At 32.0% G+C, this 19,018-nt stretch overlaps 1 protein-coding gene and 1 pseudogene across 7 annotated transcripts in view; one reads left to right on the plus strand and one right to left on the minus strand.

Moving 5' to 3' along the window:
• The window catches only part of SPOCK3 (SPARC (osteonectin), cwcv and kazal like domains proteoglycan 3), a 319,424-nt gene that overhangs the window by 79,697 nt on the left and 220,709 nt on the right, over positions 1-19,018 (minus strand). For all 7 annotated transcript variants that reach the window (XM_006917022.1, XM_006917021.1, XM_006917020.1 and 4 more), the window contains one exon: positions 17,916-18,030. In XM_006917022.1, coding sequence (XP_006917084.1) covers positions 17,916-18,030 — 115 coding nt within the window. The remainder of the gene's footprint in view (positions 1-17,915; positions 18,031-19,018) is intronic.
• On the plus strand, positions 5,174-5,292 carry LOC112483965 (annotated as a pseudogene).

Below are 19,018 nucleotides of genomic sequence, written 5' to 3' on the forward strand. Positions count from 1 at the left end.
ATACTCCATCCCAATCCAGGGAAGGGAACTCTGCTCTACTGTAGCTAGAGAGAGACAGCTAGGATGTGCTGGCTTGGAGAAGAAGATGCTGGAGGCAGAAACTGATAGGGGCACAGAAATGTTAATTTTAACAAAATGCTGCTGATGAGAAACTTCTGGGGGCTTCCACCTTGTGGAGCCTCTACAGTCATAGGTTTGCCTTCTAGAAACCCAAGGGAATATCATTCTGTGGCTCTGGTAGGAGAGGAAAAGAGTAACCATTTTGAAATAAGCCCAGAGCTTTCTCCGTAACGAAGACCTACTTTCCAGGGGAAAAGACTTTGCCAGAGCCTTTTCCTGGACAGGAAATTCCCCCAACTCCAGTCTCTCCGACCTCCATATTTTCCCTAAGGACTCAAACCAACCAACCAACAAATAAATAAACAGCATAATGAACAGGGGAGAGAGCTTTAAGAAACTAGAATGGGAACTCTGTAGTTGGATAAGGAAATAGTGGTCAGGAAGAGAAAAAACCTCTATGCCTGGAGGAGGGACAAAACCACTTTCCTAAGACACAAGTCCACTAAAAGTCTAAAACAATCAGAAAACGAGAAAAATCCCTCCTTCCTCATCCTCCCGCATACCTGACCAGCACTCAAACACGCCTCCAATAAACAACAACAACAACAACAGTAAATAACAACTGAAAGAACTGTCAGGTGCTGACACTCTGAGTAGTATGAAGGGAAGCTCCCTAAAAGAGGGGAGGACAAAACAATGACATGAGGAATTTAAAACCTTTGATGCCCATAGCTACAATAATCACAAGACACTGCTCAAATCCTAGCCACAGTAACATAATCCTCATGCTAAAGGCTTATTTAACCTCAGTGCTTACTACCAGGTTTCTCTCCAGCTTCCCACAAAAAATTACAAGGCATGATGAAGTTTTTTAAAAAAATTAAAAGCAGTCTGAAAAGACAGAATGACCCATTGTTAGAGCCAATGTCATTTGATTGGATAGTGAAATGATCACAGAGAGAATTTAAAATAACTATGATTAACATGTTGAAGACTAAAAGAGAAGAGGAAACATAAAAATGCAAATGATTAACATAAGCATAGAGATAAAAATAGAAGGATCAAAAGAAAGTAGTAGAAAAAAATCACAATAATAGGAATGAAGAATGTCTTTAACAGGTCATCAGTAAACCTGATAGTCAAGGAAAAAAATCAGTGAGTTTTAAAATAGGTCAAGAGAAACTTCCTAAACTAAAATGCAAAGAGAAAAAAATAATGAAAGCCATAAAATAAAAACAAAACAAAACACGCAGAACATCCAAGAACCATGAGATTGTATCAAAAGCTGTATCATTTGTTTAATGAGAAAAGCAGCAGGAGAGCAGGATAGCAAAATATTTAAAGAAAGAATACACAAGACCCTTTCAAAATTAATGATAGACACCAAACCACAGGTTCAAAAAGTACGGAAAATATCAATTTAAATAAACACGCAAAGCAAAATGAAAACAAAACCAGAAAAAATACATACATCACATTCAAACTGTAAAAAATGCAATGAATGTTAAAGACAGCTGAGGTAGGGAGTACTGACCTACAGAGAAACAGGATAAGAATTATAACCAACGTCTATCAGAAACAATATGAGCAAAAAAGATCGAAGTGAAATCTTTAAAATATTTAAAGAAAAACAACCGCCAAACTTGACTTCTATAACCAGTGAAATTATTCTTCATAAGTAAAGGAGAAATAGTCTCTCAGACAAATAAAAACTACAGCAATTTATTTCCAGTAAAAAGCTGTGTGTTTAAAGCAACAATAATAACAATTTATTGGGTGTTCATAGCCCATCACTATAACTAATTAATAGAATAGAAATCAAACCAAGATTGTAGGATTCTAAGTTCTTGCTCTTATACTATTTATTCAGTTAATGTTTCTGTATAGATTAAAGTCATTTCAATTTTTAAAATTAGCTTCAAACTCAGCAATTAATTACCTTAAAATAAAGAACTTCGTACACTAATAATATTTTTGTAATAAACCTTCATTGAAATGAAAGTCTTCAACTCAAGTGTCTACAGAAGACGTACTATACTTTAATAATTATGGTATAGAAAACTCTAATGTCCCTTCTCTAAGATTTTTTTATTACACATTATTTTGATTCCCGAACAACAAATTCATAAATGCAATTCATTTAATTTCAACAATTATTTTCTGACCACCTTCTATAAACAAGGCACTGGAGAAGATGTATGAAGTGGGCTTGGTAGTTGGGGAAGGGTGTAGAACTCAGGAGATGTCCGAGGGACAGATTCAAAAGGAAAGTAGAAGAAGGCAAAGTAGAATCAAAGAGCTCAACAGCAAGTGGATATTCACTAGGAAGCAGGGAAGAATTTGTGAATCATATTGTTGAGAGACAATTCTGCATGGGCTCTCTTTTGTGTCAACACATATTGTAATAGCTTGTGTTCTTGTACTATCTTTGTAGAGCAAATGGTCTTGTGAGATTAAGAGTGTCTACCTACAGAGCAGAGGGTAGGTATAATTCTGTCCAGAAAAATTAAGATAAAGTCTTCCTCTGGGGTTGAGATTGGACATGCTTGCTATCAACCTTCTTATGACTGGGGGTATCTTGAGCTTGGGGTTTCTCAGATGAGACTAAAACCCACTGTGTGCACAGCATCACCCTGAGATGCTCCACATCACACCTGTGGGACAGGGGTTTAGGGGAATAACGGTGAACATGAACCTTGTCTTGTGAGCAATCAAGTCCTCTGTCTCCGATCTAGGAGTCTCCTGTCTGCTGCCAGAATCTCTGAAACTATGTAGGCTAATTTGTTGGCTTCCAAGTTGGGAAAAATCTGAGATCCTTGAAGAATAAAGATCCTTGAGGAATAGAAGTTGTAATTTAGGTCCTGTGCTAAGAACATTTTCTACACTTTATTCAATTTAATCTTCAAACCCGGTGGATTTTATTTTAATGATATGACAAATGGGAAACTGAAAATGACTGTTTCACTATTTTCTTCAAGGTCAAACATCAACTCAGTAGCAGGATCCTAATGTAAGCATATGTCTGACCATGACACCTGTGAGTTTAAACAGTAGGATTCACTGACTCTCTGGATACTCAGGTTTTAAATAAAAGACTTTATCATGATCACAATTTTTAGAAATGTAAATTGTAGAACTTAATCTAGTACATAAGATGTATGCAAAACGACAGACAGAAAATTAGGCCAGATGCAAATTTAATAGTTTATGGAAAGAAGTAATGCCTAAAGTTGTAGAATTTTAATAAAATTGCCTGACCTAGTTAAGTAATTGTACCAATACACTATATTTAGTATATGAATAGACTAGGACATCAAAAGGTTTTGGTAATATGTCTAAAAGTGAAGCATTTTTCCTTAAATAAATGTATGCTTTATTTTTATTATATTTAAATGTGGCTAACATCCGTAAGAAAATTATCTGATAGCAGTAACTGCTATACAAAGTTTTTTAAAGGACATATGGTGATATCTGTCATATTTATAGTATATGAATCATTAATAACATATAGGTATTAATTTAGGATATGTTGGTCATTGCTTTTAATAATCAATGCCACATTTCTGTACTATCATTCCATCTTTAAAAGAATAACTGAAAACTATTATTAAAACATTTACATTTGAAAGAAGTTAAATCCCTATTTAGTTTAACATATAGCTTCGGATTTTCTTGTAGGCATCCTTTTTTAGTCTATAAGTGTATCATTAATGTTAGTGGTAGAAGGCTGTAATTATGATATTTTTTCAGTTATTATAGCATTTAATATAGTATATAGGATATTATTCTTAACAACATTGGAATTAGAGGACAAAAAGTCAATACTTTTAATTTCTGAGAGAATATGATATTTTATTTGATATTTTTTCAGCTATACTATTTACCAATCCTAAAATCAAATAAACACTTTTCTGATATTGCAGTTCTAAAGAGGTCTACCATCGATACATCCCTTTTAAGAAAGCATAAAAGGATATATTCAAGAAAATCAAAGGGGGCAACATGAGAAAAAGAAAGATACTGGATCCAAGAAAATGTGGATACGGTGTAGAAGTACAAGTCACACAAGCTAGAGATGAAGGTTTACTGCAGGCTTGGACAACAACAGGTCTGGACTGGAGCAGAAGGCTAGAAAGTTACAGAACACACAAGTGCCAAGCGCAGGGCAAGTGGTTCTATGAAACTGGAATGTTGCTTGCCCCATTTCCATAAATTCAGTAAGAAATGAAACAATCCTGAAAAAAAAATTAGATAGTTTATTACTCATAGAACAGCAAGCAGCATGAGCTGCTTGTTCACATGGGTTCTCATTGTCTCCCAAGTCCCACAGAGGCAATGTGGAACTTCCCCAATGGACCACTGCACATAGTGGCTCTATGGGATGGATGTAAGCAAAGCTCCTCAGGGAAGCAGGAGGCTTTACCATCTTGTAATTAAATAAACTTGCCCACTAACCTGGAGGTCAACACTATACCTAGAGTCCAAGGAGGTTTGCTTGAAAATGTTAAGACTTGTAGAAAACACACTAAAAATTGCTTCCCAACACATATTAAAGTTATAAAAATCACCAATAGACTAACTGTAATACCTGACTGTAATAATACCTGACTGCCACCATTGATAAATGGGGTGTGAAATAAGCTAAATTTTAATCTTTCAAAATACTCAGTAAATATTGTCTATCATTTATACATCGTGAGTAAAGGAATATATATATTAGAGTAATGATGAGAAAAACTAAAAGAACTAAATACATAAGTAGTTAAAAGTAGTTACCTCCAACAATAAAATGGAATTTTAATGGCTGAGACATTATAACTTGTTTGATACTAGTTAGTATTTTACCATGAGCATGAGTTATTTTGAAGTGTCAAAAAAAAAAAAATCCTCTTACAGAAATTAAAATTCTAAAACTTCCAGAAACATTTTAAACTTATTTGTGTGATTTGAAAAATATATTTTTTGTGGCTATTTTCTTTGGTACTATTAAACACCTTTTGATATTTTGTTTTGGTTCTACTGTTAGAGTTCTACCATTAAGTTAAAATCTTTCCTTTTATGGTGACAGAACTGTCACACTTTCAGTTTAGATTTTCATTTAAAAAAATAATCACTCTACAGCCATGCTACCCTGAGTAAGCCTGATCCCATCTGATCTCAGAAGCTAAGCAGGGTTAGGCCTGGTTAGTACTTGAATGGGAGACCACCTAGGAAGCCTAGGTGCTGTAGGCATAAAAAAATAATAATAAAAAATAAAAAAAATAAAAAATAATCAGAACTGTATCCTTCAGAACATCTAAGCTAAGAATAAATCAATATAAATACATTTTAAAGCAATGTGATATAAGTTTAAATGAATTAAGTGGTATCTCATATCAGATTTTTGGTGAGGATAAACAGAGGAAAAACACGAAAAAATTAAAATGGACAGTTAACAGAAAATAAAGTGGTAAAAGCCTTCATTATCAGGTCATTTTTGTTCAGAGGGAAATCATACTTCCATTATTAGAAATGATTTGGATAAAATCACACATTAAAATTCTTGAATAGATTTTTATTTCTGGTAATAACTTCATTACCAGTGATTTTATATTTGTGTAATATTACTAATTCTGTAAAAATAATAGAAACAGTAATCATTTTGCCAATAAGTAGAAAGCTAGCATGAATATACTTTAGAAGAAAATTCACAAGAGATTCATTAGGAATATATCAAGCAAGTCGTATATTGTTAAAATAACTATCTTTCTGCATCTCCCTGGAAACGTTAAAAATGCTTCCAGGGAAGATACAAACAAAATATCTAAGAAGAGAAAACCAAATGATGTATGTTTCCTTGTTGGCATCTAAGAATGTTTATTACATAATATTTTATAAAAATTTGGCTCCAGAAATGATACACTATCAGAAGTTGGCCAAGATTGTAGGTGAAGTTAGCTAATAAATTTTTAGACTTTCAATAAGAAAACTAAAATGATTTAAATTGCTTCTTTTAAATGTATACAGAAAAGTTTGCCTGTACTCAATTCATTTTGAAAACCTAATGTCATCCCTTATATATCTCTTCTTGGTAACTGTAACATAATATAAATACTGTAAGTTATTCTACATATATACCTCAAAATATATATTGTTATTGGAAGAGCTATGACCACAAAAGCAGAGAGACCCTAAATAGCCTACACTAATGACTAGTTATAAAGGGACAGCAAGCATAACTTCAAATCCTCACTCTGACATTTAGTAGCAATGTGACTTTAGACTGGTTACTTAACTTCTCTGTGATTCAAATTAATCATCTGTAAAGTGAGGATACAAACAGAATCCACTTCTTAGGGTTCTGTGAGAATTAAATGAAATAGTACAGGTAAGCTCCTAGAGGAGTGGCAAGCATACACTAATAAGGGCTAAATGATATTAGTCCAGCCCTTTTACTTGCTAAAAGTTCAAACCCAACACATTTAAAGGATTTATTCAAATCACACCCCAAGGTGACAAACCTGGGTTAAAATCAGTCTCTTTATTCTTAGAAAGAAATATGTATAAAGTGGGCTTAAAAGACAGAAAGACTACCTAGTAACTACTTTAAATTAGGAATATCCTTTAACTGTATAACCTTTACTTTCCTCAAGTGTCCAACTGGTATACCAACAATACTCACATATTTTAAAGAGTTAATGAAATAACAGGGGCAAAGTACCTTACACATAATAGATGTCAGATATATGTTATTTTCACCACTTTCCCTCACATTCTACATATGTATTGTATTTTCTCAATACCACCATATTGGCTGAAATAAAATTACATATTGGGAATGGGAGATGAGCACAGGTAGAAGCAGGAACACACTTTTATTAAATACCTATTATATATGGTAAAAAATTTGTCTGCATTATTTCATTTAACTCCCAATAGACTGCAGTTGCTCTTTCTACAATCACTACTGACATTCTAATTGCCAAAGTCTGTAGCCATTTCTCAGGTTCATCTTACAAAACATCCTTACTTACAAAACATTCAAGAGTCAAGCTCACTATCTCTTTCAAGTCAGAATTTATTCCTCAGCTCGTGGAAGCTGTTCTTTCCTGTTTCTCATTTTAGCCTCATTAAATCCTCGAAAGATTCTTCTTTCTCCTCTGCCTGTGCTTATTAGTCTTTTCCTGACCTCTCACCCTGCTTTGCTCACGTTCTGCACCTCAGTGGATCACCAGTATTTACTCCAATCCAGACCTCTTCTTTCAGATGTGTAAGCACAAACATGTATACACTTGGGCCATAGACACCTTAATTACATTGTGTTCAGTACTGAACTTAAAGACATCCCCATCTAAACTAGATATTTTAACAATTTTTACATCTTGCTTTTATGATAATCTTCTCAGGAATTGCTGCTGAGTTCTGGAGACCCCTCCTTTCTCAAATTCTATCAGTCAACAAGTCCTGACCATTTAGCTTACAAAATATTTCTTACATCCATTACCTGCTTTTTATCCCTAATACCTTAATCACTATCATCTCGTGCTTCAATTATTACTAGCCTCCCTACTGTTCTTGTTTCTTCATTTTCCTACCATCATTCTTAACCTTCACATATCCTAAATTAAGTATTTAAAATTCCAAATATGACCTTTCCTTTACATGCTGAATTCAGTGAATATATTTGTGAACTGGTTTGTTAAAATATTCACTCAAAATATTACTTCCTTCATATACTATTCATGAATCACAGACTTTTAAAATATAATTTCCAAGTAAACTAATCAAACTAATAGTAAAAGAAAGTTGTAACATAAAAAGGCATGAAGACTTCAAAATATGCTTTTAAAAATAGTTGTTGAAGTATATAAAATACAATAAAATATAAGTTTTTGTAACAATTTTTAAAATTAAAAAATATATACAGGCATAGTTTACATTCTTTAACCTGTAAATAGACACAATAATCACACAATTGCACTAAATTTTTTATTTTAGTCATTTGCAAGGTAACAGATAATCGATATATAATTAACAGAATCCATTTTATTTCTAAGATATAATAATTCAGTAAATTCATCAATAATAATTCATCAAATGTTTTAAAAGTATTACAAAATAAGGAAATAGAGTAGTATATTCAGTGTCTTTAGTTCAACTAAATTACTTGCTCCAAATACGTTTTACACAGAGAATATATTCTCATTTTTTGCTTTTAATTTAGTTTTCACTTCATGCTTTCTTTCTTCTACAAAATATAGATGACATTCCTTCTATATCTAAAATTGACGAATCATGTTTTTCTTCTATTTTTTGAAATGTCAAATCAACAATTTTTTATGAGACTATATAAATACTTCATTGACTTTGCTTTCCTTTCCTGCTTTGAGGCTTAAAATTATCATCAGCATCCTGGAAACTCATTGAGAAGTTTGAAAAAAGCTAGTAAGCTACATAAAGAAACTATGATTTAAACTGTGAAATATTATTCCAAAAGACTGTTTAGAATGTGTGATGTTAAACTTCAAATATATTTTATGATTCCTTTACTTACAAAAATATTTCACACAAGATCTTCTAAATGCAAATCAACTGGCCTCACTTAGGAAAGATAATAATTCTATATTAGAAGTAGAATTGCAAGCATTTCCTTATTATCATACATATATTTAATTTTGGTGGAAGCCAATACTGTTTAGTATGGGGTAAATTATATTTTTTTATATAAGTATTGTGTGGAAATGGGGGACAGTAGGCGTATGTATTATTGAAAATAGCAAAATTTTGTACCTTTATTTGTGGTTATGTAGTTATTATTTATTTTCTTCCTTGTACTAAGTTTGAATAGAATGTGGTCTCTGGCTTAGGATTAAAGTCTCTAAAGTACATGGAATGTGAGACCAATCTGATATTGGTTTGAATATAGAGACTGTTTGGGTAACAGCAGCTCTCCATCCAGTAGAATTTTATTTATTCTTTCAAGAAATGTGCACATTTTACATAACAATCTCAGGAAAAGGGTTGATGGATATCAAACTCTTAATAAAGCTCAATATATGCATTTTAAGTTCAAAAATGTTCAATTTCTGACTTATATTTGGCTGTCTTTAAACCTCATATGCAACTAGTAAGTGCTTATAGGCCATAGCACAGGGGATATCAGCTCTAGTTGGGTTTACGGCAATTCTGATTTGTTGGGTTCCATTCCATATCCCTTATTAAATATTGTGACCATCACCTCTGCTTAGATTGCATATTGTATCGAATTGTTTTCAAAGACCACATCAGAGTATAAACTGGAGAGGAGTTAAATAAGGACTATGTGTAAATAGTTCTTCAATGTAGCAAGAATTAAAATAGGGCTATCTCCACTGTATGCCTGATAACATTTAACTGCATAAACTCAAAATACAAATTTCTAACTAGAATTTATAGAAAAGATAAAAATTAATTTCACAACAATTAAGACACAATATTTGTGTAAAATTTGAAATCAACCAATTAAGTAAAATCGCACACAAAAAATAGTTCTGCAGAGAAGAGCTCTAACAATCTCTGCATTTAAAGTCACCTCTTTCCAGGTTATGTTCTATTTTTGAGCAAATATTAATTTTAATTCTGGAATGTCTTTCAAAATTTAAAACATTTCTATTATAAACCATCATGCAATACTTCCCAATAACTTTATTTCATTTTTCTATGCATCTAGTAAAATAAAATTATAGAAGAACTTATCATTTATAAATACTATTTTTCATGAATAAATATACATATTCCACAAGTATGTTAATCCACTGGGGTTAAACTGTCTCTTATTGAAAATTCATTCTATCATAAAGGAGATATTTTTTTAAAGTCTATTATCAAAATGAAATGTTAAAACTAATTTTTGGCCACTTAGTTAAAAGGTATATGTAAGTTCTTAGTCAATATTCTTTCTTTCGATAAATAAATTTATAATCATAGCATGACAATTAAATATGTTCTGTATCTTAATAGGGCTCCATAGGATTCAGAACAATGAAATGAGGAGGAAAACACTGTGTCAGATCACAGAAGAAAACATGCCCACCTCTTGCCTTACATGGATAAAACCTATCAGGTTTTCTTAGTTTAGAATATTGAAAAACAACTGAAGATGCTACAAATCTATAGCTCTCCACATCTATTTAAACACACTTTAATCAGTCTTACATAGAGGGTCTCTTGTTAAAGGATAGTATCTTTTACTTTGTTGTTGTATGATCTCTAACTTCACACTAAAATTACATGGGCACCGGTGATATCTGATACAATGAGGACTCAGAATGATTCCTTCTCTGCCCTGTATTTGATGACGTGTTTCCCAAGGAAGACCAAAAGCAGGCGACTATACTATTGCTGAACCCACTGTGCTTAGAAACGTGTGACCAATCTCAAGGCTCAATATTTGAAAAAAATGTCTTTTGGTCACTCTTGGCAACAGTATACCAATGTTGTAATTACTTTCTCTTAACCTTCTTTCTTGTCCTATAGTGCCAAATGCATTTTAATACAAACATATTCTGACATAAACTAATTAGCAAAAACAAATTATTGAAGAATTTAAGAAACTCCACAAAATTATAATTGCTAAGACAATGAAGAAATTAAGGTGGAGGCATTAACAAATGTGTTCAGAGTTGTTATTAAGGTTATTATAATATATATGTCCTGAGGATCTTAAATGACCTAAAAAGAGTGTTTTTCATTACAAAGATAATATAATTTACAACTTAGGTTAACACATCTCAAATCTAAATAAGCAGATGTTTATTTGAGAAAGCATAAATTAACAATTCCATCAAGAAGCTACATGCGCGCACACACACACACACACACACACACGTGCACACACAAAGGCCAGTAGCAATGAAAGATTGTGGAAGATTTATCAACAAATAACCAATAATAATACCTCTTAAGTCATAGAAGGCTACTGCTGAATTATTTCAAACACTAAATACACAGAAATTTTCAAAGTATATAAATACTATTGACTATAAGGAAAGATGAAAACTTTCCAACTTTTTATAACCCATCCTGATAAACAAAAGCGTAAAAAATAAAATCATAAGTGATATTTAATGTATGATAAAAATTTTATAACTTATTAGAATTCAACAGTATTTTACAAGCATCATCGATTCAAATGAAATAGAAAGGCAATGATGGTTTAATTTGAGGAGATGCTTTCATAAATCTTTGTGATTTATATATTTTCTATTGTGCAGATGAAGAAATTGAAATTCATAAATTTAAATATATTGCCAGAGGCCACACAGCCAGTGCAAAACTGGGATTGTAAAATCTGTACTCTTAGCCAATAAATCATGCTATCTCTCAGGATCACAACACACAAAACAAAACAAAATTCCATAAAACAGTTAAAACACACATACATACACACATGATCGAAATTAGAAGCAAGTAAGTCTAGTATGCAGGCTAATAGAGTTACCATCTATTTAATTCTGACATAATATAGAACAAAACATACAGAAAAATACAATGAGTTGCATGATTCTCAGCTTCTGATAACAGGAACCTTGAGATATACAAGAAAATTGCAAGTGAGGATATAATGAAAAAGATGAACAGGCCCAGAAAATATAAGCCAGTATTTTTTGTTAGCATTCTATAAATCACCCAGATTACTAAACTCAGAATTATCTTTAATGCATTCTTTTTTCCTTCTCAATCATATCCAATTGAATTTCAAGCTCTGTAAATTCCACCTCAGAAATATTATTCAAATTCAATCTCTCTTCTTATTTCTACATTTACTATCCTGGCCGGGACCTTATTGCCGCCTTTCTGAAGTAATAAAATAGCCTTCTAAATGCATCTAACCCACCCTACTTAAACCAAAAAGAAAGAAAAAAAAGACCTCTAGCACAACAACACAGATAAAAGTTAGGAAAACTGCTTAGAAATGCTCACTCTGTGCTGAAGAACTTCAACTCCTTCACGTGCCTAACTCTAACATAATTATATCCAAAGATTTCATCTCGGGTATTGCCCAATTTACACTGCAACTTCCTTAAAATTACCCTGTATACCAGCACAAATGGAATACATACTTTTCTCCAATGTGCTCCATGCTTTTTATGCCTTTAGGTTTCATCATCTCTTCTGTCCTCTCTCACCTAGCCTTACTCGTTAAGCCTTTTTAACTTAACTTTATTTTTAATAAAAATTGTATATAGTTAAAGCATACAGCATGATGATTTGATATACACATGTGTAGTGAAATATCTACACTCAAGCTAATTAACATGGCTGTTCACATAATTACTTTTTTTGGTGTGTGAGGTCATAACATGGTAAATTTATTCTCTCAGCAAATTTCTAGTATTCATACAGCATATTAATTATCATCATCATGCTGTCCATTGGATTTCTAAACTTATTCATGCTACATAACTGAACTGCAGCTTCGTATTCATTGACCAACATCTCCCCATACACTCCACCTCCACAGGAACCACCATCCTACTCTCTGCTTCTGTATATTTAACTTGTTAAGATTTCACATACAAGAGTAATTATGCAGGTTTTTTTTTTCTTTCTTTCTTTATCTGGCTAACTTACTTAGCAGGATGTCCTTTGGATTCATCCATATATTTCAAAATGGCAGAATCTCCTTTTTAAAGGCTGACTAATATTGTATTGTATATATATAATCTGCAAATTCTTTATCCATTCATCAGTCAAAAGACACAGGCTGTTTTCATATCTTGCCTATTGTGAATAATATTACAATGAGCATGAGAGCACAGATTATCTCATTGAGATACTGATCTGACTTCCTCTGAGTGGCTATATATCCAAGAGAGGGATTGCTGGATCATATAGTAGTTCTATTTTTAGGTTTTTGAGGAACTTTTATGGTTTTCCAGAAGTGCTGTTTCAATTTACATTCCCACTAAAACTGTACAAGGGTTATTTTTTCTCCACATCCTCAACAACACGTTTTAAAAAATATTTTTGATAATGTAAAATCTTTAATAGTTTGTCTTCCTTTACTTTTTAAAAATTAATTTATTTTAATTAGTTTCAAGTATACAGGACATTGGTTAGACGTTTATATACTTTATAAAACGATCCTCCTAATTGCTCCTTCTCTCCTCTGGCTCTCTACCTAGCCAATATATTAATGCTGACTGCATTCCCTGTGCCATGCTCCCCATCCCCGTGACCAGCCATCAGCTACTAATCTGTACTTCTTTAACCCTTCACCCCATTCTCCCAGACACCCAACCCTTCTCCCCTCCATCCATCACCAAACTGTCCACTATATTTGTAAGCCTGTTTTTGATTAGGTTGTTCCTTTTGTTCCTCACCTTCTGAATATAAATGAAATCATATGGTATTTATCTTTCTCTGTCTGACTTATTTCACTCAGCATAACAACCTCTAGGTCCATCCATGTCATTGCAAATGGTATGATTTCATTTTTTTATGGCTGAGTAATATTCCATTGTGTATATGAACCGTTACTTCTTTATCCAATTGTCTGTTGATGGGCACTTGGGTTGCTTCCATATCTTGGCTATTGTAAATTGTGCTGCCATGACATTTCTACGGCTATCTCTATTCAAACTCAACATTTCAATTATGAAGGTCTGTGTGAATGTGTTTAGATGCATGTTGGGGTGAGGGTAAAAATATTAAAGGTATATTATTTAAAATTAACAAAAATTGGAAGGCATTAGATATATAAAACAAGAGCTATGTAAAACTAACAATAAGAAGAAAAATATTTTGGGCCTTAAAATATTCAAATTTCAAACAAAAGAGAAATGCCAGTTAAAAGAATCTTCTGAACATAGCTAATCAAATAAATAACTTAATGGTGGACTTAACAATATATCATAAGTTTAAAGTTTACTGTGCTCATGAACCACTACTGTATAGATGATATAAGATACATCTAGGGTAGATTCCTTAGAGTTTGGACTTACTAACTGCAAAAGAATCCTTTCCAATGCTCTTCACCTTTGGTCCTGCAAAGCCCTTCTAGATTTAGGATTGCATAATATATATATTATATATCTGATTAGATATATATTATATATCTGATATATAATATATATAATATATTATCTGCATTAGTATTTTTTTCTAAAACATTCTTAAACCCATGCTTAATTTTAAAAAGTTCATGAGAAAATAATTTTAAACCTATTTAAGCACATTTTCCCATTTATTCTCAATTCCTGGTATTTTTATTTGGTCTGTGTGGTGTATTGTAATAGGATTTAAGATCCACTTGTTTATGACTTAAGTGAAGCCATTTTGATTCACTTGTTTATGATAAAGACAAATCATTCTTAGAAATAAAGTTGTTTCGATATAAGAATGAAGTAAGTTATGTCAAGATGTCATCATGTCATCTGTTGATGTTTTTGAGTACAAACCAGACCATTTGCTGAAAAGAACATGTGAAGAAGCAACTATGGCAAGGGGATAGTTAGACAATAAACAGAGGACTATTTTGTCAGGACTATTCAAGAGTTTTGTTCTGAGCAAGGCATACTTTGCTGACCTAAACAGCTCTCTGAAGATCTTGAGACACTTGCTCCTGCCCTGGCCAAGGTGACAATTTGGTCGGCAGCGGTGCTAAACCATGTAACGGTCCCCGGAATGATAACCCTCTGAGCAGCTTCGGTTGTCCACCAACACCTTTAACTTTTCTTTTCCTAGCAATGTGCTCTAGCAGCAAGAGACTTTCATCTTTATGCTAGTAGCTAGAAGTCAGCTTGTGGTTGATCAAGCCATCTTTCCCAAAATCTCGAACTTGTGTAAAAAGGTACACCTTTGTTAAATTTGGACTTTATTTCCCCTTTCTCAGAATAATGATGTGATTAAATCTATCATTTGTTTGAAATATGTTATTTCTTTATTGGCTTATTAAGAAATATCATCACATATGCTATTGGCTTGTGAAATTATTAATAATTCCCACAGCAAACCTGTGCTAAGTAAATTACTGGCAAAGACAGAATCAGTCACTGAGTATAACTTAGCTGCCAAAACCAAAACAAAACAATACAATATACAAAATCTGTAGAAAATAGTCTGTTCATAGTCCATGTTCACAGCTATGAATCTCATAATAACCTAGCGATATAAAATATATTAGGGGGGTTAAAAATCAGCTAAAATGTATAGTCTTTGAATGAAGTTGATTAACCTTTTACATGATCATTCTGTATCTGTCATCAGACAACATCTTAAAAAAAATGGAAAAAAGTAATACAGTAAAAGGATGAAAAGCACTGGCCTTTGTACTCTTAATTTCATGAGTTAGAAAAGCAAAAAACAGAACAGTTAGGTTACTGATTGAAGAGAGGTATGATTATCTTCTCACGTAAAGTCAGAATCTAGAATTTAAACGTGCAAATTTATAATAATAAAAAACAAAAAATAAATTTTTAAAGTGTAAACTACCTATCTTTCTTTATTTGAGTTACTCAAATGTATATATTTGGACAAATTTATGCACACCCATTACTGACTACATTAAGAGAACAGAGAACTTTGTTTCTTCCTACTGTATAAAGGAAATGTATTTTTAATAGTTTTAATATATTTCAAGTCACTTGAAAGCATTCACTCAGCTTTTAACACGGCAAAAACTTACTATCGTGTTAGTTTGACCTCAAATGTAGGAAGTCAGAAAGATTTAAGAGGTATTTCATTGGTGTTAGTTTCTTTCTTTTTCTAGAATAGAGATGCTATTAAATCAAATTTCCAGCACTACACATTCTAGTGAATGCATGCTCCTAATGCAAATGACAGTTGAAAGATTAGAAATGATACTGAACTAAGTTTTACAGTTCCCATGTTTCATGGCCTTTGGCACTCTGTAGAAATGACATTCATAATTTTCTGTACTGCTTTTCCACAGTAGCTAGCAAAATCCTGTACTTGTTTTGCCCTGACGATCCATCAGAACAGGATTAGTTTAAATTCTTCTTGCCTCTCTTTTTACACACAATTGAACACAAATGATCTTTATCCCTTGATGATATCACTTTAAGAGAAGTTTCCTTTTTGACATATTAATATAAACATTGTACAGAGAGTTCGAGCAACATGAAACATAATTATTGTTTATTCACAAGGGATCCATCTAAGACATGTTACCTTCCATATTTAATGCATACTGAGTTCCTTTTGTAGTTTGTGAGAGCTTATAATAAATTGATACCATATTAAACATATTTTGCATTCAAAATGAGTTGAAAAGCAGAAAATCTCATCGAAGGGAAATCTTTGTGAAGGGCTATGATATATTAGGTGTTTTTAATAGCCTCCAATGAAAAAAAATGGATATCGAACACTAAGGTAGGATTTGCTTCATACCTAAAGCGATTTTCAGAGGAAAATATATTTAATTATGTAAATAGGAAGAAGAATGAGGAAGGCAAGAGATATCAAAGTACTTCAATTAAAAGAAAACTATAATTACTCTTAATGATATAGGAGTTGATTAATACATTCAAAGTCATGCCTGAATATCCTCATTTGAGCTATGTTAGAGAGAGTAAATTGGGATATGGGGTGGAGAGTCCAGAAGGAATTAAGCGCTGAAACTGTTTCTAGGCTGGGGCGAGGCAGCAAGGGTGAGGCTTAAAGAACAGGGCACCTGGGAGACAGCTTAGAACCTTTCTCCTACTAGTTGGCGTCATTCTGTACATTGACTAATATTTGAACACTAGCTTACCATTATTAGTATGCAAATCAATGAATTTACTTTTGAACAGTAAAATCAACTATTATTTACTTTACTAAAAGTGATGCTATCACATTTTAAATTCTAAATTATTTCAGATATTACTTAATGAGTAAAGACAAATATAAATGGCATAACTGAAGTTCAAAGTTTTATCTGTACTAAAATATTCATCATGGGACTGTAATATAGAATATCAAATATAATATGTTTAAGAAAATACATAGTTTACATTAAATAAACTTTGTATTTTCTTATCTACATATATATCATTTATATTTTTTCAGAAAAAAAGGCAAAAATAAATTTTTTGCACTAAAGATCCATGATAATTGTTAAATTACAAGATTCACATCATTATAAAATATATGATAAATGTTGATGTTAATGTTCTATAAAACAGTCTGACTTAATGAAACATCTATTCCTTATGATTCTTTCTTTATCTATAGTTATGAAGAACTGAAACTAGCACCCATGGAGATTTTTTTAAGGCACGAACAATACTTTAAATATAAAAGTAATACCATATAAACCATGATAAATAATCTACGAAAAGTCAAATTATATACTATAACATATATTGGGGTCAACATATTTCATTAGGCATCAAACCTATAAAAATAAAGATTTAAGAACTCTAAATCTAATCAAAAAGTTTGATTTATGAAATTATTTAATAGGCAATTTTATACACACATACAAATACGCGCATTCTACACAGGATAGACATTTTTATTTACTGACTGATCAGTTCTACTCTGACCCAAACTACTTTATAACTTACTATATTACCATTGATCAGTTGCTTGCTCCAAAAAAGAAAAAAAAAATGTAAAACATTTTAGACACAGTAATTCATAGAAGGCATTGCTTTAGGTTGTTGTATATGGTGAACATGTACGAAAGATTGCAGTTATTACAATTAAGATAAAAAAGATCTATAGTAAAACATTACTTGCTCTAATATTTGAGGCTAAAAAAAAGTACTTTTTTTTCATATTCACGAAGTCAATACAATATAATGGTTCATTGTGTACATAATGACATTTACTGCGAAACACTTAAATAAAGCAAAAGAATGTAAAAGTGTAAATAAGTTTTCACCACTTACCTCTCTTGACATTTCTGCTTGTACTTGTGGACTTATCCGAAGGACACGGGCAACGTCCTTCACATCTGACGGAGATCTGTTTTTCTAAGACACATGCCTGATATTCCAGTTTGCACTATATAAAAAGAGAAAAGAAATAATAATTCAAACACATTTACTTGTAATGGTAGAAAGTCAAGAAAGTGACTATAATACACTTGTAATTCTATTGCATACGCTATTGGAAAAGATAAACAAATGGATTAGAACAAAGAGTATCAAACCTGAATTCGAATTTTAACAGTACTACTTTTTAAATGTGGCACTTGGGCTAGTTTCTTAAATGTTCTTGGCCTCAATTTCCCCACATGAATAACTAGGATAACATCTAATCTACAGAGTTTTAAGAATCAAACACCAATAACAACCATAAGCTAGGTTCAGTAAATGTTTATAAAAGCCGAATAAAATTAAAGGCAAGTAATCATGGCACATAAAGTTTTTTTTTTTTTAGTTTAGTTTAGGTTTGATTTCCTTTGTAAGCATTATTCTTTGTTAGAATTTTAAGCCTGAGTATTTTTAATTCATTCATAATATTTTATAAATGGATGTTTGACATGACTAAAAAAATTATAAACCTACTCCGTCTTTTAAGGGGCAATAATTATCTCTTACCCTAAAAGAAATTGATCTTGCTAATTCTGAAGTAATGTGATTTCTTTAGTGGCTACCCCCATAATTTACTCAGTACAAACTATTTTAAATTTAAATAGAGCAGACTTTCTGGCTCCAATTGACAAATGCACCAGTGACTAATTTAATTCAGCTTCAGCTGATACCAAGAAATGAATACACCCAATGACTAATCAGATTACTCACTTCTTCTGTACAACATTTGTTTTTCTTGTCAAATAACTCTCTAATGGACAGGCACAATTTTTAACTAGTTCTGCAACAAGTGATTAAAAAGTTTTACACTTGAAATATGTTTGTGGTGGCTTAGTGGGCTTTTTTTGGAAGAATAAGCTGTATCAAAGGTATCATTTTTTTTTTTAATATTTAAATAATAAAAAAGGTCTTATCATGTAAAATCATGATGCATTTTAAATGTAATTAAAAAGTCC

The sequence above is a fragment of the Pteropus alecto genome, unplaced genomic scaffold, assembly GCF_000325575.1.
Source record: "Pteropus alecto unplaced genomic scaffold, ASM32557v1 scaffold166, whole genome shotgun sequence".
In the NCBI taxonomy this organism is placed as follows: Eukaryota; Metazoa; Chordata; class Mammalia; order Chiroptera; family Pteropodidae; genus Pteropus; species Pteropus alecto.